Genomic DNA, 26,086 nt, shown 5'->3' with positions numbered 1-26,086 from the left:
AAATGTTGCTCCCTGTAGTGTAGTTTTTGTTGGTGATTTTATTCGTTCTCGCATCGCTGGGTATATCTTTTGCTGCAGCTGTTTGTGTATCATGCATCCCCTATAGTTTGCAGGGTGATGCTCGTTACAGTTTACGCAGCGGACCTCTTCGTCTCTTGTTTTCCTGGGACAATCACTGGTCAAATGATTTTCTGCGCATTTAACGCATCGAGGGTTGTTATAGCAGTAATTCTTCGTGTGGCCATATCTTTGGCATCTCGTGCACTGAGGTATCTCTCGTTTAGCATGTGGTGCTTCAAATTGGACACAAGTATTCATGAGTAACTTTATGTTATATATGTCCTTATTATTAGCCTTTGGCTTTAGGTCCACATAGAATATTGGTAAGGGATTTTTAGTCTTCCTTTGTTTTACGTTCCAGATGTTGGTAACTTCATGGCCTTTTGATTCAATACTAGATTTAATCTCATTTAAGTCTGTTGTCGGATGGACATTTTTAAGACCACTCTAAAGCTTCTATCTTGTTTTGGTTTATATGAGTAAAATTAAGTTTTTTTGTCAATTAGGGATTTTAGGATCGTACTGTAAACTGTACTTTCCAAGGGCGGTACTTTGACTTGATCAGAGGTCAGAGTTTTGATGTTATATTTTTGATTAGCTACGAGAATGGAGTCATAGCTGAAAAAAGAAGTAGGCTTATAAAAGATCATTTATACTGAAAATTCACACAATCATTTCGTACTGTAGCGTGTAAAGCCGATGCTAAGGAAAGAATGCGAGATAAGGCGAATAAACAGCGACTGTTTCTAGGCAACGACTCGGTAAACACATTCTCGCAGCAACGAATACCCATGCAACAATAGAAGAACGGCGTTTTCTATGTGGCCCGTGCCGAAATATTATAACCAGGAGAGTTGGAGCATTGAGTTCAGTTGACAGTCCAGTTGTGGAGTATCAACCAGCGGGCAGAGATGTGAGCACAGAAGCTTAGGAATCTCCGGTGTTAAGATCCATTACCAGGAAACGACTAATGAAAGCAGACTGAGAAGATTTAACGTGTGTTCTAATGATTTGCAAATTATGTAGATCAGCGATAGCGCTGTAATTACTTGTACTTTGGAGTCGTCTGTATAAGTGGTCAATAAATCAATCCACCAATCCGAACCCCAGTTATAGTCACATACACTTCCTCCCGTGACACTATATTTTCAATTTTATTTTAATCTGTCATTATACGTGTAAGCTTATTCCGGGTTATAGAGACATACCAAAGTCACGACAATATTTCTTTGTCGTGCAACCATGTTTGTACGTGTGGGAGATTTTGATCAGTGAGAGTTGGTTTTCCCCAGAATTGTTTCCGTATATTCAAGGGAATTTACACACGTTACACTTCTTACTGATTAAAACAATGGCAGTTACTTGATACCGAAAAGAGTGACATTAAAAATGACAACGTAAGTGTTTATGCTAATGAAGCTTATCGATATTTATGAGTCTGTGGTCGTAATGTATACTTCAAGGCCGAACATAACCGAGACCGCAGTAAACAAATATTTGCCAATCGCAATGCATATCATTTGGCCGTGCAGGTTGTCATAGTAGACCTAACGAGGAAGAAATAACATAGAATGTACATACTGTCATGTATGAGGCTTTAGCGTAACTAATAATATTGGATTTGATTTGTTTCATTCTGTTGCAGCACACTAACAATATTATAAAAGATAAAATAACTCCGTCCAATGTGAAAACACAGCACGCCACGAACAAACACAGGCCGATATCAAAGAACCTCGTTCTCAAGAAAGACAGGCGACACAAGTTCGGCCCCCGTCAAGAAAGGCGATAAGAGAAGGGACACGAACCTATTTGGTTTATAAATTTTAACCTAAATAACAAAAGTTTTAAAAAACTTTAATATACCAAGACAACCGCTGTAGTTGTGAAAACTTTGGATTTTGTATATATTGTGCATTACAAACATTGTATTTCTATATATTTTAACATTCAGAACACACATTGTAATAGTGGTTTCCAAGCAGTACCGATGTCCCTCTGATGATGGTCTATAAGGACCGAAACATGTAAGGGTGTTAAGAATTGAAGTAGTAAAAACTTCAACAGTCACACTGGACGGAGTTGTTTTATCTTTTATAATAATAATAGGGGGTTCTGGTTTTGAAGATTGGGTTTATTGGGACTTCCTTAGAATTACACTCAATTATAACAGCTCATACGCTGAACTCCTTCTGAACGACGTCTGTCTGACTAACGCCATCTGAGGTCGGAATCAGAGTCTAGTTACTTTACGACTGGCGGTTTACCGCTAATCACTTCGTCTTTGCGCCAAGCCCCTTGAGACTCACGGCCATATTTTATTTTTCATCTGAACCCTTGCTGCAATAGTCCTTATGTAACATCCTCTCTGACGAGAAGATGGGGTTTATCACTTATGCATTTGCTTGGTCTTATAGCATGTCTTGAAAGTCTTCCTTTTGCACTATATACAACCTCTCATGTGAAAGGGGTCCTACCCATTGTGTACAGGATCACGAAACTTAAAAAAGCGGCCAGAGCCCAAGAAAGGGCTGTAGAGCCATTGATGAGTGAAATCTAGAGAGAGAGAGAGAATATATATGGGAAACCAATTTAGTTCTTCAGTCATGTCATCATCTCTCTCGTCTCTTCCTGCAAAAATATAATTCTCTCCCTCTCTCTCTTTCAAACCAGGACCGCCAATGACAAATATAACACTCAAGCTGCCGACACACAATTCATATTACAAGCAGTTGCATTTTCAATTGCTAAAGGTGACAGTTGGCGAATACAGCAGCCGCGCGGTCTAAAACATGAACACTCCTCGCCCTCTCTAACACTGGGATCGTGGGTTCGAATCCCAGTAGAGACACGGATGTGTGCGTTTATTCCGTTTTTGTGTTGTTCTGTGTGTAGATAGCGACCATGCGACGGGTGTTCTACCGAATGTGTATGGATTAAGAAACTGAATAAGCGACCAAAGTTCACGTGGGTTGAAGACAGACAGGCAGACAGATAGATAGATAGAAAACAAAAAACTCCGTGTCTTTAGTCTGCAAGCGAACTATACCGGATAGATAGAGGTAGTCACTGCTAATTCCGCTCTTGCGTAATGGAGCTGGTATTCAGATTTCGCAAAATGTTCGGAGTAAGCCCAGAGAGAGTAAAGTGTAGAGTACGAAAATGCATGTTAGATGTTAGATTGTTAGAAATGTGCTGCCCAATACAAATGTGTTTGTAATTTAGAAAACTTGTGAAACAATCTGGAACCTCTCGCATTTATCATAATGAATTTGCAGGAAACAACAGTACCAGTTGGAAGATCGTCATTTTAGAGACCAGAATGGTAATGATGCAGTTTGGCGGAACACTATTGAACCCAATTCGGAAGCTGCGGAAAGTCACTGCGCCGCGACACCAAGCGTCTTTAGAAGAAGACTGCCTCAGGTGAGCTGCCCGCAGCTGTCAGAACCCATAGCTTCTCGTGTAACATCGGAAAATTCCGGGCACGTTTGATTCCTGCTTCCAATTAAATTTATTTAATCTGTACCGTGAGGACGGCGAGAATTGTATTTATATATCAGGCCTGCACGGTAAAGGTACATTTAATGCTGAGCCCTGACTACCTTACTATTTTCAATTGAAATGGCGTGTCTTTCTTACCGTCACCATCTTTTTAATTTGAAATATAACGAAGAAATAATTTGCAAATATGATGGACGCATCATGGCTTCAAACGAAATTCCACGTACCTGCCTCTAATAGTGAATCAAAATCTTCTTGGACAAAACAGCCCTTTCTGAGCCACAGTCTTCCTTAGAAGATATTACTACATTGTCTTGAGTTAGAACACCCGACTTTCACTTTCGGTCTAACGTAGGTCATCCGATCATGCAACCCAGCTTGGACACATCTTCCATCTGGACTTCCGTTATTGCAGCAGAAGTCAGAAAACTACAGCTCTGTCCAGCGTAGATTATGTGTGAAAATTGTGTTTTATGTGGGTACCATACAGTAAATTTTTTCTTTAGTGGTGACTTATATTCTAATAGTACTCCGATTTTAACAAAAATGGCGGTGAAATTGTGCATGGACACAGGTGCTAAGTCTCATGTATGTGGATTTCTTTCAGTGTTTTCAACGTCTCTCTTAACACTCAAAGATGGTGTGTGCTGTGCTTGGTTTATGTATAGAGAGGGGCTAGCTCTATCGACTGGGATGAACTGAGTAGGTTCCATCTGGAGATGGAGACAGAATCCAGACCCCGCAACGTTTTTTTAAATAAAAACAGGACGATGGATAATGTCCAGAAACAAAATAATTTTGTTGTTTAACTGTGTAGGCGACAGGAATAGATTATATTCTGCCTTATTCCTCCTCTGATAACTTGGACAGGCTCATAAAACTAGTTGCCTCATTTTGTGTACATCTGTGTGAATTTTTCAGTTCTTTAGCTTAAAAAGTATATTATTTCTGGAGAACGCAGAGTTTCTGCCGCCCTACACTACTACGCTTCCTGACCCAACATACTGCCAGGTCCCTTGCCTTAGTTATCCATTTTTCTGCAGTTTGTGAGCTTACATTTTGATATTTTCTGTAGGTTCTGGCGAACCTCGTGACCAATCTTCTCGTACTGGAACTTTGTACGCCTGTCGCCTTCAGCACTGTGCTTATAGCAGCGCTGCTGAATGCCAAGCAGGACCTGTCCGTCACAAACGATCAGGCGTCATTGCTCGGTGAGGCTCATTTCTTCATAGCTGGTGGGGCTGATTTGGGAGGATTAAATATTACTTTCATTCCACAGCCAAGAATATCACCAACTGACAATCTTGAAGTAAGCTGGCTCTAAGCATGTGTGTCTAAATATAGTTATACCCTTCAGACGGCAGGTTGGCTGGCCTGAGGGACAAAGAACCAATGAGGACTTAATACTGAGTCGTGTTAAAAAACAGATTTTTTTGTACTGTAAAAAAAGTAAAGCTATCCCTGTAACAGGCCGTGAAGACCCATAGGGTTGTGAGACGTTGAGGGTCCCACATTATCTAGACAATCGGCTCATAGATGGCGGTAAGGTTGTCAGCCTTACGCGCCGGCCGCGCTTTACTCCCCAGGAAAATTATTTATTTAATTCCTGGTAATCATTTCTGTTAGAGGCTGAGTGAACCCCAGGGCCATAATGCGGAATGGGAAACAATGAGTTTCGACGCTTCTTGCCCTCTTACAGGATGGATCATCGCGTTCAAATTCCAGTCGATACGTAGGTTTGTAACCTCAATATGCAGACCAGTCTAGAAATGGTATCAGATTATCCACTCCTGGAAAATATCATGTTAATTATAGGCTTTCACTGCAGGAATGAATTGCTTCGCATGTCACAGTTTTTTGTCTCTTACTGCAGGAAGCATCGCATTCATCTGCCAGCCAATAGGGAGCCTGATATCCGGGATAATCGTGGAGTTCTTAGGCCGTAAGTGGTCCATGTTGATAGTCAACATCCCTTTCCTAGTGGGCTGGCTTCTCTACTGCTTCTCCAATTCCATCACGACGCTCTACGTCGCAAATATTATCCTAGGGATAGGGATCGGCTTTATGGAGGCACCTATTATGACGTATACTGCTGAGACCTGCCAACCCGAAATAAGGGATACTTTGATTTCAATTTCTGGTGAGTAACTTGACTATATATAAGTTGATCAAATGACTCATGCAGTGAAGCGCCATTATCCGAACTGAAGACGGATGAAACTTGGACAGTCGAACAACAAGGAGACATAGTTATAATGTGCATCTAGAAACAAAATTTACATATATATACAATACACTTTAATGTAGCACAGCAAATGACAATAAATATACTCGTATTAGTAGTATTTTACGGAAAAGGTTTTCTTCTGTTTGGATAACGGACGCCGGACTGCACATTCAATTCGGTGGAGGGATTAGTTGGGGATGTTTAATTAGTATAGTAAGTAGAGCTCACTGGTCAGCAGCTATGGCAAAAAATATCTGCTCCGCTTGTCTCTAATTAAGCGCTACCATCCACCGCGCAGAGATTTTATGTCATCGAAATTAACAGATACAAGAAGAAGGATACTTCACCAAATTGTCTTATCCTCACCTTGAATGAGACATGTGATAAGAATTAGACTTAATTCTTACTGTTAGTACTGTCTAGAATGTCCGTTGCATTAGCTTAAATGGAACTTCTCCCGTCTACCTGTGCTGTTGAGCCAGTTACCGCCAACTGCTGCCTTCGAAATACAGCGTTATTCGTAAGTCCGTGAAACATTTTGAAAATTTACAATAAATAAACTACGCAACGGATACCAAATTTTATTACACTGAAACAGACGTAAATTCGCCAAGTTCTTTCTACATAATTCACAGATGCTCAATATGTCCACCTTTGCTGATACGGCAGACATCTATGCGATAATACGTTTCGTCCCACACCCGTTTCAGCATATCGCGGTTGACCAGAGCCAGATCAGCGGTGATGCGGTTGCGAAGATCCCTGAGATTAGCAGGCAATGGCGGCTTTCAAAGGAACTTGGAGAGATTCATTCTCTATCGGCATAAGATTACCATGATCCGATGCATATTTTATTTGTTGTGAATTTCTAAAATGTTTCACGGACTTATGACTAGCCCTGTACTTATTACATAGCTCTGTGATTTGGTTCATGAGATATACTAATATGAGGAGGAGGAGAATAAGGAGAAGAGATAAAGGACAGGAAGGAAGATGAGAGCAAGAAGACTAAGGAATAAAGAGGAAGGACTAAAGATGAAGAAAGGATAAATTAAATGATGATGAGAGAAAGCAAACGACTGAGGAATATAAGAAGAAACCGCGGAAGACAACGATGAGATAATTCCTAGTTATTCACATTCACTAATAAAAATTAGTTCATATTTTGAACAACCATAATTAAATGAAAGTTAATCGTATTCTGAAAGAGGGCAGTTAAGTAAAATGTCATCTCATTTTGATCAATGGCAATTAAAACTTTAAGGATTTATAAAACAAATTAATTTCTTATTACGTACTTCGTTTGAAATATAAAAGGTGTGGACGAATTCTTTGCCTTTATACGAGGATCTACCAATTTTAAGATACACTTAGGCAAGAATCGTATAAATATTATATTTTGGGACATTATCCATCGTCCTGTTTTTATCTAAAGCGCCTTCCTATTTATATTTCAAAACAACGTTTCGGAGACTGGATTCTGTCTCCGTCTTCAGGTTGAGCAAAGACGGAGGAAGAATCCAGTCTCCGATACGTTGTTTTGAAATATAAACAGGAAGGTGTTTTCAATAAAACAGGACGACGGATAATGTCGAAAAACAATATTTGTACTAATGTACCATAATGGGGCCGCGCCACAGCTAAAGCGGTTAGTCGTTGGCATTCCACCGTGGCGGCCCGGGTTCGATCCCTGGTCTGGTCAGGTGTGATTTGTGGTGGACAAAGTGGCGCTGGGGCAGGTTTTCTCCGAGTATTTCGGTTTCCCCTGCCAATCTTCATTCCACCAACTGCTCCACAATCACCCTCACCTATCATCTGGGGCTGGTACAATAGGCCAGAAGTGGCCGCAGTACAAGGGACTTGTCCCACCGCACTAGCATTTAAAAAAGTGTACCATCATCACAAATATTTAGATCTTATAGACAATTATCCGTTTCAAATATTCGTAAAATACAGGTGTATACATCCGAACGTGTGACAGAGCGAACTGCATGTGGAATGTCGCACGAAGGAATAAATATCCACCGGCGAGTTTAATATTCGCTCTTAAACACACACACAGAAGTCAACAATTCTAAGTGACACTGCTGAATTAGTTCAATCCGCCAATAGGAGATAAGTGTAAAGCGCATATTTCAATAGTATCCTTATGCCAAGGCTAGGTGATAGGAAAAGCAGTTGCATTAGTGAGAGGAAATTCTAGTAAGAACTAATCTCCTGCTTTCTTTTCACTACGAACTTAGTGTTTCTTATGACAAGTACAGGGGATGGACAAAAATATGGAAACACCCAATAAAAAACACATTACCGTAGCTAATATGGAGTAGGACATCTCTGGCTTGCAGAATTGCTTGCAGTCTCCTTGGAATGGACAAATAGAGGTCCTGTATGATTTGCAAGGGAATCTTGTACCATTTTTCCTGCAAAACATTGGCAAGTTCTGTTATCGATAATGGAAGTGGATAGCGTGCACGCAGATTGCTCTCCAAAACAGACCACAAAGGCTCAATAATATTGATATCTGGCTATTGTGGGGGCCATGGCAGACGTGTCACTTCATCTTAGTGCTCAAAAAACCAGTCTTGGACGATGTGAGCTGTGTGAACACGGGCACTGTCTTCTTGGTAAATGGCATCACCACTGGGGAACAAAGTTTGCACCATGGGATGGACCTGGTCTCCCAAATTGGTCACATAGTCGTTGGCAGTGACGTGACCTTGCAAGGTAATGGTGGGTCAGGCAGAATACCACGATATGGCTGCCCATACCATGCTCGAACCCCCGCCATGTTTCACTTTTGGCAGCAAACAATCTGGATCGTAAGCTTGGGATGGCGTTCTCCAGGCGTAAACTCGGCCAGAAGTCAGAAACTGTTTGAAAGTGGACCCATCCGACCAAATGACCGTCTTCCATTGCTTCATAGTCCAGGCTTTATGACTTCGGGGCCACACTGTCCTCTTAGTGGCATTTTGATCACTGATGAGTGGCTTTGGAATTGCAGCTCGTCCAGAAATACCCTGCTTGTGGAGTTCCCTTCGTACTGTTTTGGTGCTGACAGGGTTTGTAAGCGTGACATTCAGTTCAGCAGTCACTTTTGCAGCTGTAGTCTTCTTATTTTTCGTCACAATCCTACGCAATGTTCGTCTGTCTCTATCACTCAACACACATTTCCGTCCACGCTGGTGTTTATCGGATGCGGTTTTTCCAGTCCTTCTGTGTGCGGTCATAATCTTGAATACTGTGCCTCGCAAAACACTAAAAACCTCTGCTACCCTGGTTGCGGAAGCACCCACCATACAGGCCCCAACAATTTGCCCTCGTTCGAATTCTGTTAGCTCTGACGTAATGCACTAAAAACTGCACTGAACACTGTCTCGACAACAGATGAAGCTTGCAACATATTGCGGAGGTTGTACAGGTAGTGCTATTGGGCAGATAGACATCGTCACCTACAAACGTCGCTATAATAAACACTTCAATTCAGGCATACATTTCACGAGGTGTTTCCATATTTTTGTCCATCCCCTGTAGAACAAAGTGCTGTTATTTATGCGTAAGACAACGAAGCAGTAATGTAAACTCAGTTTCTATGGAACGTGACTTGTGCATATCTTAAAATAATTAAAGACATTAAGTTGTGCACCACAGGAAGGTGAGGATGCCTGTGGGACAGAAGAGGCTTTGTGAGAGGCGTTATGTTGTATCTATTGCTGTACACGTGACTACAATCTGTTTGTGTTAATACGTTGTCACACAGCTAAAGTATCTCACCCTTCGGTACCATGTATGAAAGATGGGCTGAGATTTCTTACCCTAAAATCCAGACAGGCTTGTGGAAGCTGGTTATTAAATCATAATAGTACTCTGTTATAGACCGTATACTGGAGAAGTAGAAATAAATTTTTGTGCCCCAATTTGTGAATCTCTTATTTTGATTCAAATGTACGTGTATATGAAATCAGGAAGTGATTCAAAGAACTCCCAGCTCTCCATTGTAGACTGAGGTGACCAACTAAGTTCAGGCGACTAATGTTGGCAAGAATAAAAATAGCTTGAAGGTCAATGACAATATTTGCTTCGGAGACCCACGGTGACTTGCAGATGGACACAAAACTCTCTGCTACTGAAGGGAAGTGAGGGCACACAGTAACAGTTAGTTGACGCGCTATGATACAAGCCGGAAAGTCGCGGGTTGGACCCCCTTTGAAGTTACTGGATTTTTCAATTGAGATAATCCTTCCAGGAGCACTATGACTCTGGGGTCGACTCAGCCTCTAGCAGATTTTTCCCGGGGTAGAAGGCGATCGGCACGTAAAGCTGTCAACCTCACAGCCATTTGTGAGCAGATTGTCTAGAAAATGTGGGGGCCTCGACATCTTACAAAACCTATGAGCCTCTATGCCTTATTACGGGGATAGTTAAATTATTTTTTATATTACTGCTGAAGGGAAGCACTTGTGAGATATGCTGCTGAAAGTGCCTCTTATGACATACCAAGATTCATGACGATCGATTGTGGCATTCAAGTAAGTCTAAGGTAGAGGTTGCAGTGTTGGTATTAACTGTGGGGCAGATTTATGAATTAAGCCATCAGATGGAGTCAGCTTGATGTATCAAGTTCCATAAAGTCTGCGCAAGTGTTCGAGAGTTGTTATGGGCAATGTACAAGCAGACACACACACGTACACATGGAAAGCAAGGTGATTCAATAAATTTCTTTTGCTCTTTCAAAATAAATAAAGTATGCTGAACGCGCAGGTTTCATTTCATTGTGTGTTAGGTTTCCCTAGGAACCGGAACAGCGCAATCGGTATAACGACTGGCTACGGGCTGGATGACCGAGAGATCAGAGTTCGAGTCCTGGCAGGTTGAAGAATTTTCTCTTTTCCATGTTGTCCAGACCGGTTCTGGGGCCAACCCAGCCTCTTATCTGATGGGTATGGGAGCTCTCTTCCCGTCTGTAAAGCGGCAGGGGCGTGAAGGAGCCCACTCATCCCCAATTAGTGCCGAGGTCAAGAGCGGTGGTTCTACCACACCCCTCTAGCCTTCATGGCGCAGTGCTTAATTAGTTAAGCACAGGGACAACTTTACCTTTTACCAGTTGAATAGGAGTTTGGGCGGGCCCCAGAACCGGTCCGGACGACGTGGAGAAGAGAAAATTCTAGTTGTAAGATTTGAGGCTTTCACGGCGGTGACTATGAAGAAAGCCGTCTTCTGGGATTTGGCACCGTGTATATGTGGTATTAACCGACGTTTCGGAGGAACGTATCGCCTCCATCTTCAGGGTAGAAGGAAAAAATATGAGAAATCCGCAAGCGAAGAGACCGTGAAAATCGGTAAAAGCAGGCGATACGTTCCTGCGATACGTTCCTCCAAAACGTCGGTTAATACCACATATACACGGTGCCAAACCCCAGAAGACGGCTTTCTTCAAAATTCTAATTTTTTTCAAAATTCCACAGCATATCGAATGAGAGAGCGTCAGGCTTTTTTCTGTGGCACCAGCTTCTCCGGCCGGGTTTACATCTAATGTTGCCTTACATGTAGTTCTAGCCACGTAAACTTAACCTTGCCCCAGGCCCACGTATAATTTCAAATGTGTTCTTGTGGTTTCGACTCTGAATGTCAATTTCAATGTCGTGAAGGAATAACAATATTTGCATGGTGTCAGTGGTGAATCTCTGTCGTCAATGAAGGAAACTCATTACGTCGTTTCAGGTTCGGACCATAATGACATTAACGCGTTTTATTTCTTAATATGCCCGACTCATTCCATCGTTTCAGGCTTCGAAAAAAACAAGGTCAAAACTATATCTCTCTAATGCACCTGCCTGACTCAGAATCCACGACGGTCGATCGGAAAGAATGAGCAACTCATTTTGTATTAAATAATAAAATTAAAACAAGTGGGAACAATAGCATCATTTCTCTATATAAAGAAAGCAGTCTTCTGGGATTTGGCACCGTGTATATGTGGTCTTAACCGACATTTCGGAGGAATGTACAAGCTTGTACCGGTTCTCACCGTCTCTTCGCTTGCGGATTTCTTATTTTTCCTCCTACCCTGAAGATGGAGGCGATTGTGAATATTTTCTTGGAGTTGGCAGCTTTTTTACTAAGGATGCAGAGAGCAAGCGGAGATACCCGATTCTTATGTATTTTTTCATGCTTTTATATTTTACACTTTTCATCCCTTTCCCCTCCGTTACCTCTCTCATCCACTCGCTCTGTTTCTCCATTTTATTCTGTCTTCTCCTAGTTTCCTCGTCCAGAATGTCGGAACATACCAGGAATGTGTTCATAAATATGCCTGTACGGGATAAGAACATTTTCTACATTCATATAAATGAATGCTTTTCTGTAACTTTGAAATTGGGAGATTATAAGCCATAGAACTGGCTTTGGATCATGTCGAATGGTGTTGGGTTTCGCCCTTAGTGTTAGTGGACATACAAACACTGCTAGTGTCCTGTTCTCTTCAAAAAATTTATTGAAGTGATCAGTTCAAAGAAGATGATTTGGATGGAGCATGTTGCAAGCATAGGAGAAATGAAAAACACATAGAAAATTTTGGTTGCAAAATCTGAAGGAAAGAGACCACTTAAAATATCTAGTTGACATATATTGGAAGATGATAATAATATTAAAACAGATCTTAAGAAAATAGTGCTTTATTGTATGGACTGGACACATGTGGCTCAGATTAGAGACCAACAAACGAGTCCTTGTGAACACGGAAATGTATGTTAGGAGTTAACAGATAGCAGGGAATTTCTTAACTTGCTTGCCGATTATTCGCTTCACAAGAAGAACTCTACTCCAATTGGTTGTCGATGTGACAAAAACTGAAATTTGAGGGTCATCTTTGGGAAATACTAGAATATAACTTCGTTCAATCTGTTACGTGTTTATATAACATGAGCTTTTTTCCCTGTATCCGCCTTCAAATAATATCTTTACATTGCGTCTAACAGCTGGGTTTCTTTACATCACGTTCCTGGCCACAGTTCCTGGAAGGTGAAAACCAGTTCTATCGTCTTGCGCCCGATTATGCATGTTAAAGCACCTGCCAGTTTATTAGAGAGAGAATTAGTGAAGTTTTGCGTTACTCTGGCGTATTCGTTCTTAAATCCGCATTATTAACTATTTAAGCGCGATAGGTGAGCTAATTCTGAGGACAGAGCAGTAATAATGACGCTCTGTGTGAGGTTTTGAAGGGTTTCTACTATCGTTAAGCTTTGAAAGCGTCCAGACCACCTCTGCGGCCCGCCTTATCATCTACTCAATCGTAATGCGGAGAGGTGGGGGTCTTTCTCCTCTGGTAAGAAGGGCCAGATCTTGAAGCTGGTCGCTCAAAATGTAGTTCTGAGGTTAAGACTGCATTATACCATAAGATTTCATGGCGCTGTGCTTAATTAAGCATAGAGGCAATATCGCCTTTGTGTTGAAAATGTAATTTACCATAATAGGGTATAATACAAAACTGAATTCAAGGAATAAGCCTATAATTTCAAGCTTAAGATGATATGACGGAAGAGTTAGGCACAATATATCCATAAAGGAAGGAATACTCTTATTTATAGGCTAGCGCAGTTGTTGCATTTAACAAGGCATATATTTTGAACGAGCATATGTCCGTTGGCCGGTCACGGTAGCTGAACGGTCTAAGGCATGTACTGTCTTCGCTCGCTAGGAAACCGGGATCGTGGGTTCGAATCCCACTCAGGGCATTGATGTTTAGTTTGCGTGTGTGCTTTTTCTATGTTTGTGTACAGGTAGAGGCCCTGCGACGAGCTGATCACCCGCCCAAGGAGTCCTACCGAATATGTAAGATGTAGAAAAACGGAAGTGAAAGGAGAAGTTCATGGAGGTAGGTCTAGGACTACTGCGGCTGTAGTGCCAAGGGAAAAAATATGTCCGTTGAAATTGCAGTAGAAATCTGTTGTGGTTAATCAAATCATTTTTGAATTTGGATAATTAAATCTATTAAGAGGATATCTGTGTACGTACAACATTTTTCTCTATAAAAGAAACGTCTTAAAAATCCTGACATCAGTGAAATGGGAAGTTTTGGAGAGACAACCGCATTTCTACTAAATTTTTAAATTTGATAAAATAGCAATATGCATTACGCGGCCGTTAAATTTGGAGGTGTGTACCGGTTTGCATAAGATTCATTAGAATCACGGAGGTTCACTTGGAAGAGCAGTGGATTCACGCAGTCAGGAGGTGGCATATGTGAAACTAGAATGAAAGCACTTATTCACAGAGTAATGAGTTTAATTACTCGAAACATTCTGTCACATACGCACATCCCAATGTTTCTTCTCTGTGAGGTCCAAATATTCTCATAGGGACCCAGTTCTTAAGTTGGAAATTGGAGACGAGATTTACAGGATCAGAACCAACGGCGAGGAAACGTAGAAGAGGCTAAGGAACATCATGAACTGCATCGCTCGCAGAAGGAGAAGAAGAAGAAATCGTTTTATTTAATCTTAATGAGTTCGGGCACGATAAAAAGATAAAAAATTTCTAAACTTCATGATAGCAAGAACTTTCCGGGTTTAATTTTTTGTAATTTTATTGTGAATATAAGTTCGATTTGTTATAATTTCTTCCATAATTACTTGGACTAATTCTGTATCTTTAAGTATATCAGCTGTATTAGAATATCGTCTCTAATAAATTCACTCTAATTCTATTGATGAGATATGTTGTTTTCTCAAACTCACTAATTGTTTACTTAATTTCATGCATCCTGCTGTGCTACAATATACAACTCTTTAATGAACCGTCACAACACAGCAAATAGTAAAACATCAAAGTCAGCGTTCAGCTGTGGCTTTGCTACATGTTTCGGCCACTATCGGCCATCATCAGGCAAATGCATATCAATAAAAATCTACCATTTAACTGCAATCAGTTTAATCTCCACTTAATTTTCTCTTCAATCAGATTTTGATTTGTTGTCGTCGTTCCCAAATATGTGAACTGTGCCAGATTTTCAAAATATCTGTTACCTAACTTTATGCCATGATTTTGCAACATATACTTAGCTTTCTCTGTCTTTACTTCTAGAATAACCTCCTTATTACCGTCAATTAAAGCCTGCATGTTTTTTATGGTTACTACATTATCACCCAGTAGATTCACATCATCGGCATAGACCAACAGCTGATGTGTCCCATTTAATTTCAGTGCCACCTGGTTTCCCTGGACCTTCCTAATGGCATATTCTAACTAAAAGTTCAAAAGCAGTGGCGATAAAGCATCTCCTTGTTTTAGACCATTCTGGATAAGAAAATTATCAGACAAATGTTAACTTTACAGACTTAGTATACATTTCGTTGAAACACATTTTAATCAGCCTAACTAGTTTCATGGTTATCCCAAACTCTATCAGAATATTGTACAATACTTCCCTCCTAAACGAATCATAGGCTTTCTTGAAGTCTATGAATAGCTGATGTACTGCCTCATCATACTCACATTTGTTCCCCAGTATCTGACGAATGTAAAAGATCTGATCTGTAGTTGATCTGTTACGTCGAAACCCACTGATGATCCCCAATAATTTCATCTATATATGGACCTAAACTTGAGAGAAGAATATTGAATAAAATTTTGTATGAAGTAATATCCCTAGATAATTACTACAGTCAGTTTTATCACCCTTCTTGTGAACTGGTACAATAATAGACTCCTTCCATTGATCAGGCAATTTTTCCTTATGCCGTAATTAGACTGTGGATCTTAGAACGCAATATTTCACCTCCTACTTGAATCAGTTCTGCCGGAATTTGATCACTATCTGGCGATTTATACCGTTTCAATTTTACAATAGTATTGTCAACCTCAAAAGGGCTAGGATCAGGTACTAACGACTCTGCTATACTGATTTCTGTCTGCCTAACATCACTGACACTATGTAAATTCAATAACTGAGAGAAGTAGTTCCTCCACCTATTCAAAATGTTGTGGGAATCTACAAGCAGATCACCATTCTCATCCTTCACTAAGTTACTTCTAGGTTGGTAACCCCTCTTGAAGTCATTCATTCCTCTATACAGGTCTCTAATGTTCTTGTTCTTACTGTTCATTGCAAGCTCATCAGTTTTGTGTTTCAGATATTCCTTCTTTTTACTCCTGAAATACCTGCTGGTTTCACATCTTATATTGTTCAAATTATTCGCATTTAACTCGCTTGGATCCTGTAACCACTACAATTTGGCCTGCTTTCTTTGGTCTGATAATTTTGAACATCCTTACTGGAACCGTGGTTTGTGCTTCAGTTCATAATAACCTAGACTCTCTTTGGCTGAAATTTTTATATTCCCTCTGATAGTTCCCCAAACACTATTAATATCCACCTCAGTTTTCCAAAACTGCGACCCTATTTGAGATTTAAACACAAGACTGCTCTTTACCCTCTGGCTCCTTCAATTTCTTGAGACTGGACCTCTCCATATGAACTCTGTGCGTTGTTTTTACTCACTGCTGATCTCTCCCCAACTTTTGCCACCACCACAGTGGTCAGTATCACAATCTGCTGCCCTGAACGATGGGACAGTAATTATAATTGAATGCCGTCTCCTCTCTACAACAATATGGTCAATTTGGTTGTGCATCTTTCCTTCAGAAGATGTACAAGTAAATTTATGAATGTTACGAGATGGGAACGTCATATTTTCGAGAGTAAGGTTTTTGGGAGCGGTAAAATTTATTACCCTTTTCCATTGTCATTATTAATTTAATGGAAATTCTCATTCCCAAGTGTTTTTTCGAAAATTTCTTCCCTGCCTGCTTTGGCATTGAACTCGCCTAACATAATTTTCTTATAGTTCCTAGGGAATTTATCGAATACACGTTCTAATTCTCTCTTAGAACCGTTTCTTCGTATCATCAATTTTGTCCCCTGTTAAGTTAGGAACATTCAGAACAATGTCATCACACCAGCGACTTCATAGCAGTGTGCACGACATCCTATCACTAACAATCTCTACCCTCTTAAACGCTGATATGATTCTCGTATGAACGAATGAAACCTGTACCTAATTCATGATTCTCGTTTCACTTTCCGTAGAAAACTATATATTCGCTTGCTGGTTCGGTGCCACCTCCGCCCCGTCTGACTTCTTGCATTCCCACTAAATATAACTTGTATTCTGATGTTTCCTCCGCCACTGTCCTGAACGAACCTGCCGTATATAGACTTCTTACATTCCATGCCGCAAATCTCATGTCATTTTTCTTTAGCTTGTTATTTATCCAAAGAATCCGTCCATGTCCGAGGTCCTTTATGACATTTTGTAACAAGCTTATTTTTTACGGTGAGGAGTTGTTAGCCCACGCACAACCCCCAAGCTGAAGGACTGTTTCCATCTAGCGCCGATTTTGATAATGCCACCATTGCTTCCACACAATTTCACAGAATGTTGCTTGACCAGGGACGTTCCCTTCCACCTTTAAAACATTATTTCTTCCTTTTTCCCTTACCCACACTTATCCCTTTTTGTATCCAGGACCGAATTTAAGGGTTAGCGGCAATAGCGATCGCCCCGAAGCCTCCACAAAACTGAAATAGTCGTAGCATCCACAGATTTCACTGAAACATTTGCTTCTCTGCAATCACGAACTGTACTGTCTGTATTTGTAGTTATTACACGGTGAGGTAAAACCGTTCCCGTGCTTAACTTATTTAGCACTACGGCCTGAAGAACTGTGGAGGAGTGGATGTATAGACCCACGTTTCCTTTACCTCGGCATGAGTTGGAGGTGAGTGGTCAGCTTCACGCCCCGGTCGCTTTACTCCCGGAAAAAATCTCACAGTGCCCATTGAATATGAGGCTGGGTGGGCCCCAGAGCCGGTGTGGACGAAATGGAGAAGTGAGAATTTTTGAACCTATCGGGAATCGAAATCCGACCCCTCGGTCGTCCAGCCCGTAGCCAGTCGCTATACCGACTGAGCAATCCCGGTTCTTATTTATTGTAAAAAATAAGAAAACAGAAATAAAAATTTTCATAATCTGAATTTTTTGTTGCTGATAGGGGCCTCCTCAGTTTCATTGCTTCGGGTCTCTTACAAAAACGAACCCGACTCTGTGTGTATTGCATCTCGTGTGTTTATTTTACAGCTTCTAATGCACAGTAAACAGTTCTCGCCACTTGACCGACTCATCACGCAAGTCGTGCTTGTACAGCAGTAATAAAGTTCAAGTATAAAGCCAAACACAGCTCCCGAGATCCGGATAGAAAGAAGAGCGTCTGCAGACGTCACTGCCGGTATTTTCAATCGTTGAACCAATTGTGTGGTACTTATCTACATGTAGCATGGTATTTCCAAGGAGCGGATACCCGCTCAATGCTTAAGAAACTCCTAGCCTTTTATGGCTCATAGCGCCTTTAAAAATCCAACCACTGGATCCGGTACGGAGCTATTTGAATCTAATTCACACACTTCTTCTTTAGTCTCCATTTTAATGTAATACACCCATCTACGTCCAGTCTCGGCAGATGTTTCGTCCCTTCAAGTTTTTCAACCAAAATTCTACACGCATTCTTTATCTTCCCAATATGTGCTACGTGCCCCACCCATCACCCCTTGCATCATATTAATAATGTCTGGTAAAGAGCATGTCTGTAAATTATGAGGCGCCTGGTTATGTAATTCATTCCTCCCTGCTGTCACGTTCTGTTCTCCGTTTCATGTCCTGTATTCTCCTCAGCTCCCACTTGTACAGCACCCTGGAAGCTAGGTTCTATCCTGATAGCAGAGGGGAAGGCTGAATTCTGAACAGAATTGTGTCATGTAGTCCCTGAATTACATCTGGTCTTCGCTTTTTTATTAATTCAATATCGATTTGCTGTAGTTGTTAGTAAACATTTCAACTTTGTCACATTTTCGAAGAATTTATTAGCTTTTCTCTACGGTTACTTTATCCTACATTCTGCTGACGAGGCATGAATATGTACTTGGTATTCTTCACGTTTACGTCTATACAGTCACGCTCCCTTGCATGGAAACAAGTTCCTGTGCTTCTCTATGCTGTATTTACTTGTTCGCCCAATAAACTATATATACCCAAAAAAAGTAAAAAGTAAAGGTATCCCTGCAACAGGCCGTGAAGGTCCATAGCGTTGTGAGATGTTGAGGTTCCCACATTTTCTAGACAATCAGCTCATAGATGGCGGCAAGTTTGTCAGCCTTTCGCGCCGGCCGCCCTTTACTCCCAAGAATATTCCTGGTACTCATGCCGTAGCTACGTGAGCCAACAATATAAGAATTGTTGGGATAGGTGTTTTCTATGCGGTTCGTGCCTAGGTTAGTGCAGCTAGGGAGCTGCAGCTGAAAGGCGCAGCCAGCGAACACAGGAGCCAATGGGTACGGAAGCTGAGGACGCTAAACCATTGAAAGTCGCCAACAAGCAGCTCAGTGAAGTCCGTGGCGGAGAGCACTAGTCTGTGCGTGATAGTGATTTGTAAAGTGTAGTCACGAGCTGTAAATTATCCAATAAATCAGATAACCAATCCAAAATCCGTCTATTGTCACACTCCATCACATGAAGTTATTCAAAGTTTTACGCACAAAGGTTTCGAGGTTGTTGCAGAGATAATTTGGAAGAGACAAATATATATATAAGGTTCCGTTTCGGAGTGAAGGCGTTCTGAAAATTTACTTTTGATTTTCTGTATGTTCGTATGGTGGTACTTTCCGTATGGCTGCATATGGCTCGCATTATTTCCGATGGAAAATTAGTGGTCACATTAAAACGAGCTGACACCATTTGTTTATGCGGGACATGCATTTCATATACAGCTTCTGTTATGGTGAAGCTACAGATGCATCGAGACAATATAAGTTTCAGTATCCAGATCAGAGACGTGCAGTCATGGCATCAGCCCACATTTGCCTCGACTGCAGTAGACGCTATGTGCAGAATGAAGAGGAAGTGTCAGATGGTACAAATGTTATCGGATCGACTAGAATTCTTCGACTGGAACACTAGCAGGCTTCTACCAAACTGCAGTTTGATGTACAATGCGTGAAGTAAATATGTCCAATGGTTACAGCCCAGGAACTACAAAGTTCGCCTCCAGTTCTCTCAGTGCCTTCTACAGAATATTTTAGTTGAACCTCATATTTTGTACAGTGTACTGCGAACTGAGGCATAGTGGAGTAATAACCTCCACAGCCTATATGAATGGACACTGAGGAGCCGCTTGCTATTGGCAGCTCTTCATTTCGGACCAGAATCGTAGGCGAAGAATTAACTTGACCATATTTTACAGCGAATCTGCTCGGCAGTATCCGTTACGTTGATTTTCTTGAAAGAATAATTCCGTTTCTATTTGAAGGTGTAGCTCTGTATGCTCCCAAGAGCGAATGGTGTCAGTTAGAATGCGTCTCTCCGAACTTTTCACCCCAAATGCGTAATTGGCTGAGCAGTCATTTTTTCCTGATATCTGAATCGAATAGTCTGCCTCCTGGGTCCTGTGATCTGAATCCTCCTTATTACGCATTCTTATATCGTACATTAATTAAAACTATTCAGTTGACTCTATGAAACATATCTTCGTCTTGAAGTGTCAATAGTTAAGCAACCAGTCGAGAAATTGCCAGCATTTAACGAAATCCGACAGTTCATTGTCATTTACCGTGTTCACTGGAGTCACTGGTCCATATTCTGAACCAGATAAATCCAGTTTAACTCCCTCCCATCCTATTCCACTAAGATCCATTCTAATATCATCCGTCCGTCTACGCCTATGTCTTCGAAGTAGCCTCTTCCATTCTTATTTTCTTACCAAAATTAATAAGCGCTTCTCATTTCTCTTATGCATGTTACATGTTCTGCTCATGTCATCCCCTTTCATTTAATTGTCCTAATAATATTTGGAGAGTGCAAATTTCAAAACTCCTCATTATACATTTTTCCAGCCTCCTGTTCCTTCTTCCCTTCGAGATCAATACATTTTCCTCAGCACGCTCTTCTCACACAACCTCGCTCTATGTTCTTCCCTTGTCATAAGAGTCCAAGTTTTAAACCCATACAAAACAACAGGAAAATTATAGTTTTGTACACTTTAAACTTCATTTTTTTAGATAGAAAACGCGAGGACAAAAGATTCTAACCTGAATGGTAGAAAGCTGTTCCTGAATTTAATGTGTTCATAATTTTTTCTTCAATGCCAATGTGATAGATTAGAGTGGTTCCCAGATATTTTTAATTTGTTATGTATTAAAAAGGAAAATTTGTACCGCACTCTGATGACGAAATCTAAACACAGGCCCATGCTGGGGTTTCTCTGCATTTACGCGTGCTTCAGCATCAGCTTGCTTATTACCACCTAAGAGATCTGGGTTTTCCTCTGTAGGTTGATGTATTCGCACATATTTACCGTCACAAACAAATTTGTATATAACTGTTACAAACTGCATATAATAGTTTAATGCTTACAGCTGCAGGTTTCGCACGTTTCGACCTTGAAAATCCTCATAGATTACAATGCGTATTGTAACGAAAGTTACAATTTAAGTTTTTCTTTCTGAATGAATATGTTGTAATATGATTACGCCTTCTAAGCTCCTAACATTCTGCTGGAATTATTAATATATTGTACGAAATTTGTAGTATTTATATCCAAATTTATGTGTTTTTCTTACTGCTAGTGGGGTGGGACTAAGTCCCTTGTACTGCGGCCACTTCTGGCCTATTGTACCAGCCTCAGATGATAGGTGAGGGTGATTGTGGAGCAATTGGTGGAATGAAGATTGGCAGGGGAAACCGAAGTACTAGGAGAAAACCTGCCCCAGAGCCACTTTGTCCACCACAATCCTACTTGACCAGACCCTGGATCGAACCCGGGCCGCCGCGGTGGGAAGCCAGCGACTAACCGCTTGAGTTATGGCGCGGCCCAATTTATATGTTACAGTAATTATATTCAGTGAATATTAAATACAATATTATGCTCAGATATATTTATCTGGATACGAGTACACCAAAATCTGATATGCTTATTTAATTTCGGCACCCCCTAGTTTGTTTGCACCTTCCCAGCGGCGTATTCTAAAGCTGAAAATCAGAGATGATACAGCATCTCCGTACCTGAGAACAATCTGAGACGGAAACCTAACAAGCAGTGTTTCTTACTTAACCAGTCTTTAAAATGAAATTCAATTGAAAATATTTTAATTCGCCTAATAACATTTATGGTTATGTTAAACTCAATGGAAATTTTGTAAAATACTTTACCCTCCTATCCGAATCATAGGCTTCCTTGAAGCGTATAAATAGGTAATGTGCCCTTCATTGTAATCCCATTTGTTCTCCAATATCTGAAGAAAATATAAACAGTGATTGGTGGGTACTCTGTTATGTCTAAACTCATACTGATCTATTTTCATACGAAGTTCATACATTACTCCAATTGTATTGAAATTAATCTGGGAGCTAAACATGTATTTCTCAACGCCGCCAAGTTGTTCTCTTACATTCTTAAAAATTTAGAACCGTTTTCAATGAAAAGGTTTAGGATGCCACATGAAGATGTGCTAATGTACTAAGATCTCAGATTTATGCACAGAAGCTGCGCTGCAATTATTCTTCTTCAGATTATGTCCTCTAGGCTGCTTCAGTTCAGACTTCCGAAACTGTGAAGCGTTTTAGACACTTGAGGGAATTCTTTGTACAGGACATCGGCCCATAGTAGACTTTGACATAGTAGACTGTGTAACACAAACGCAGAACATACGTTCATACTTCGACAGGGTTTGCAATACACGATCTCATGTGTTCGAGTTTAAGACAATTTACGTCTTACACGTACGGCTACTCTGATCTGACGTTAGAATTAGTGGTGATAGGAAGTTATAAATATACAGGTGTGACTAAGTTACTGTTGTCTCGGATGCGTCGCTACGTAGTCTTATAGAAGTTTTCTCCTCTTCTAGAGGAGAATGCTACCTACATGAAGAGTTCTATTTTCTGGGATATAACGCCATGTAGTCTGTTGAAAGTCAATCGAATTTTTTGAGGAATATGTCGCCTCCGTCTTCAGGATCGAAGAATAAGCCGAACAAGAAATCTGAGCTCGCCACGTGCCCTTACGTTGGTTTCGACCCTGAAGATGGAGGCAACATATACCTCCGAAACATCGGTTGACTTTCAACGGACCATACCAGAAGACAGAATACTTCATAACCACAGCTGTGAGAACTTCAGATCATACATACATGCATACTACCTACATCGTCAGGGTCGCGGAGTGAAATATGTGTAACGTGGTTGGACACAGCGTTGCTATGTAACTGACCGTCAGTCAAAGTCACATTGCGACTGACAGTCAGTCAGTAAGTAAGTCTTGGTGTCCAGCCCCATCTGGGGCTCATGACCAGAAATTTATTGCTGTTTGACAGTTAAGCTCTTGCATTTTATGGGGCGCTAAATCTGACGAGAAGACGGGTCTGTCTTTTGTATATGCTGCTGGCCCTTGCCAGGGCAGTTTTTCTCAGGTCCGACTCCCTTGGACTCGCGGCCATATTTTACTGTCTCCGATTTGAGACTTCCCTCTTCGTCGCCTCCTACGACTCGCAGGGTCACGGTGGAGGTATTCGATCCCGCCTCCACACCGAGTCTAATCTCACTGACTGTTAAACACCTCGCGACCAAATACATGCAAGGCAACAATGGGAGTGCGGCGTTTTCTATCTTGTCAGCTCCATGACCGTTGCTATGCGATCCCTCGGTAAACACGTTCAAATAATATAGGCTTTTTCTGCGTGGTCAGTGAGGAGGGTGCATCACGACAGTTAGAGACAGAACACAGGGAAGTATTTTAGAGTGTCTGAGTGTGTTTAAGTAACAACAACAGGAAGTTCGTAGAAGACCTGTGAAGATTTAGACTGTGATCTGAAGACCTTAATTATGTGAAATATTTGGAGTGATTTGAAGCACTAGTTTCTGTGGTGAGATCAATTACCAAGAGAGGACTAGTGGATGCGTGTAACCGTGAATTATGAGGTGTATGTATCAGCGATAGCGCTCTAATTTGAGTGTAATTAAACGAGTGTGTAACCAAGTTGCTAATAAATCCAATCACCGGAACTAGAAACCATAAATTTGTCACGCGTACCTCCTACATGTGACACATTCAACAAGAAAGAAGCGTGTTCCTTCGAAACATCAGTAAACTTCCACAAGACTAGGTGTCGTCACATACTAGAATATATTTGTCTTCAATGTTACCGCCGTCAAAACCACATACATTCAACATACAAAATTGTGGTAGCCTCTAGTGGAATAATTGTCATACCAAATATCAAAAAATATTTATGTGTTGAATAAGAAGGAGATTTTCAGTGTTTTTATTCCGAGATCCCCTAAAATAATACACACATTTTTTTCGCTTATTGGGGGGTGGAGTCCAGCTGGGTCCACGCGGCACGGTGGCCACTGTTTGGCCTATTGTAGCCTGCCCCGGGTGATTATGATGATGTAGAATCTAGTGGAATAAAGATTAGCAGGGGAAACCGAAGTACTAGGAGAAAACCCGCCCCAGCGCCACTTTGTCCATCACAAAACCCACCTGACCAGACCCGGGATCTAATCCGGGCCGCCGCGGTAGGAAGCCAGGGACTAACCGCTTGAGCTATGACGCGGCCATACACAAATTTATTTTATCCCGTCCCTGCTGGTTAGGTCGGAGTGCAGTTCTGTATATTGCTCCCAGTTCGCTAACGGATCTTCAGTAAGGACACAAACCTACATCTCTCCTCACCCACAGAGCGCTATAAAATATTTGTGTACAGTCACGAAAAATTTCGCCAAATATTTCTTCGTCTGCAGCTACATTTTCCGAAAGCTTCTATGTCACATTTTACCGATTTACTGACTTGTAAAAAGGAACTGTGGTATGATACTCGTACAACTATGCTTTAAACAATTCTTGAAACCTGGAGATCACAATTTGAGAAACAATGGATTATGAAGTTATTTGTAGGCAAAACACACGATTCCTGCCTTACATTGTACGAGAAGGAAAGTAAGCTAGCAGTAAAATGTAGAATTATTCGTAATGTGCACTGAAGGTTACAGCCTAAATTCAACTTCCAGCCTGCAGACAAACTTTCTCCCACGTCTACTAAAGCTCGTTGTAGCTTCACGGGAGACGTAACACGAAGAGAGTTGGATTTCCCCAACGTTAAGATTTGCTAGTGGTATTTTCGGTTTGTGACTACGATCCAGCACGTGTTGTACCTCTGCTGGCCCTACCGGTAACAAAAGCAGAACGTAGTTACCTGTGTCCTTTTGTCTGAATATTTTTTCTTTTTTACAACAGTCTTTCGTACTCGTATGTTCTAAAATTACGATAGACTGGGGTTGCTAATTTACCTGTGGATACGGGTGTAAAACTCTCTCTCTCTACGGCTCTACAGCCCTTTGAACCTTGGCCGCTTTTTCAGTTTTTTAATCCTATACACAGTTGGTAGGCCTCCTTGGACGGGAATGAGCCCATCGGAAGGCCTCTACCTGGGCAAAGACAGTTCATAACTTAGACAGCGCGGCCAGTGTGATCGGCGTAAAATTTGATCTCTCAATCTAATTTAAAATAAGAACAAAGATTGGACATACATGAAAATAAAACGCTGAGGAGTGCACCTGGAGCGAATATAAAGGAAATACAAGAGGGCAAGAGACGTTACGTAACATAGGGCTTCATAATTCGTAGTATTTACCTTTTCTGAATGGGTTTATTTAATAAAGCAGGGTGAGACGGTCGGGTTATATTACACGAACAGTGGATATGTAAATTACATGTTAAATTTCGGTGTGGAAATCTCTAGGAAAGAGAGACCTGGGTATGTAAGATAGTGAAAACCGGTAATGAAGAAAGAAACTGTAAGAATGTGCACTTGATAAATACAAATGGCTTAGAATAACGGGTATTTATGAACGTAGTAATGAATGCTTGGATTCCATAAAACCAGGAAATATCTTCATTACACGAGAAAGTATCCATTTTTCAATAAAGGTACCGCATTATGGAGCGACCAGCTTTGTAACAATATTTTAATAGCGCAGATAATTTAGCTTCGAATAGTAGGATTACTACGAATGTTGAATGGTAGAGGGTGTGAAGCGGCCTCCGTAGTTTAGAGGTAATGTTCCCACCTCATGACTCGTAGTACGCGGGTTCAAATACCCGGCGGAGGTCGTCGAATTTTTAAGGGTGGAAAAATTCAGGGAACAAGTCCTCCGGGAGGGACTTTAAGCCGTGGGTCCCGTGTCGTAGCTT

General features: G+C 41.1%; 1 protein-coding gene across 3 annotated transcripts in view; it reads left to right on the top strand.

The window, feature by feature from the left end:
* Window positions 1-26,086, top strand: part of LOC111866837 (facilitated trehalose transporter Tret1) — a 98,916-nt gene that overhangs the window by 8,844 nt on the left and 63,986 nt on the right. For 2 of the 3 annotated variants that reach the window (XM_023856142.2, XM_023856141.2), the window contains exons 2-4: window positions 3,339-3,486; window positions 4,640-4,775; window positions 5,438-5,704. In XM_023856142.2, coding sequence (XP_023711910.1) covers window positions 3,339-3,486; window positions 4,640-4,775; window positions 5,438-5,704 — 551 coding nt within the window. Of the gene's footprint in view, window positions 1-3,338; window positions 3,487-4,639; window positions 4,776-5,437; window positions 5,705-26,086 lie in introns of those variants that run through there. The other variant, XM_023856144.2, reaches the window with a different exon arrangement.

Source organism: Cryptotermes secundus, unplaced genomic scaffold, assembly GCF_002891405.2.
Source record: "Cryptotermes secundus unplaced genomic scaffold, Csec_1.0 scaffold533, whole genome shotgun sequence".
In the NCBI taxonomy this organism is placed as follows: domain Eukaryota; kingdom Metazoa; phylum Arthropoda; class Insecta; order Blattodea; family Kalotermitidae; genus Cryptotermes; species Cryptotermes secundus.
The sequence above is the reverse complement of the archived record's forward strand: the minus strand, read 5'-3'. Positions and strand labels throughout refer to the sequence as shown.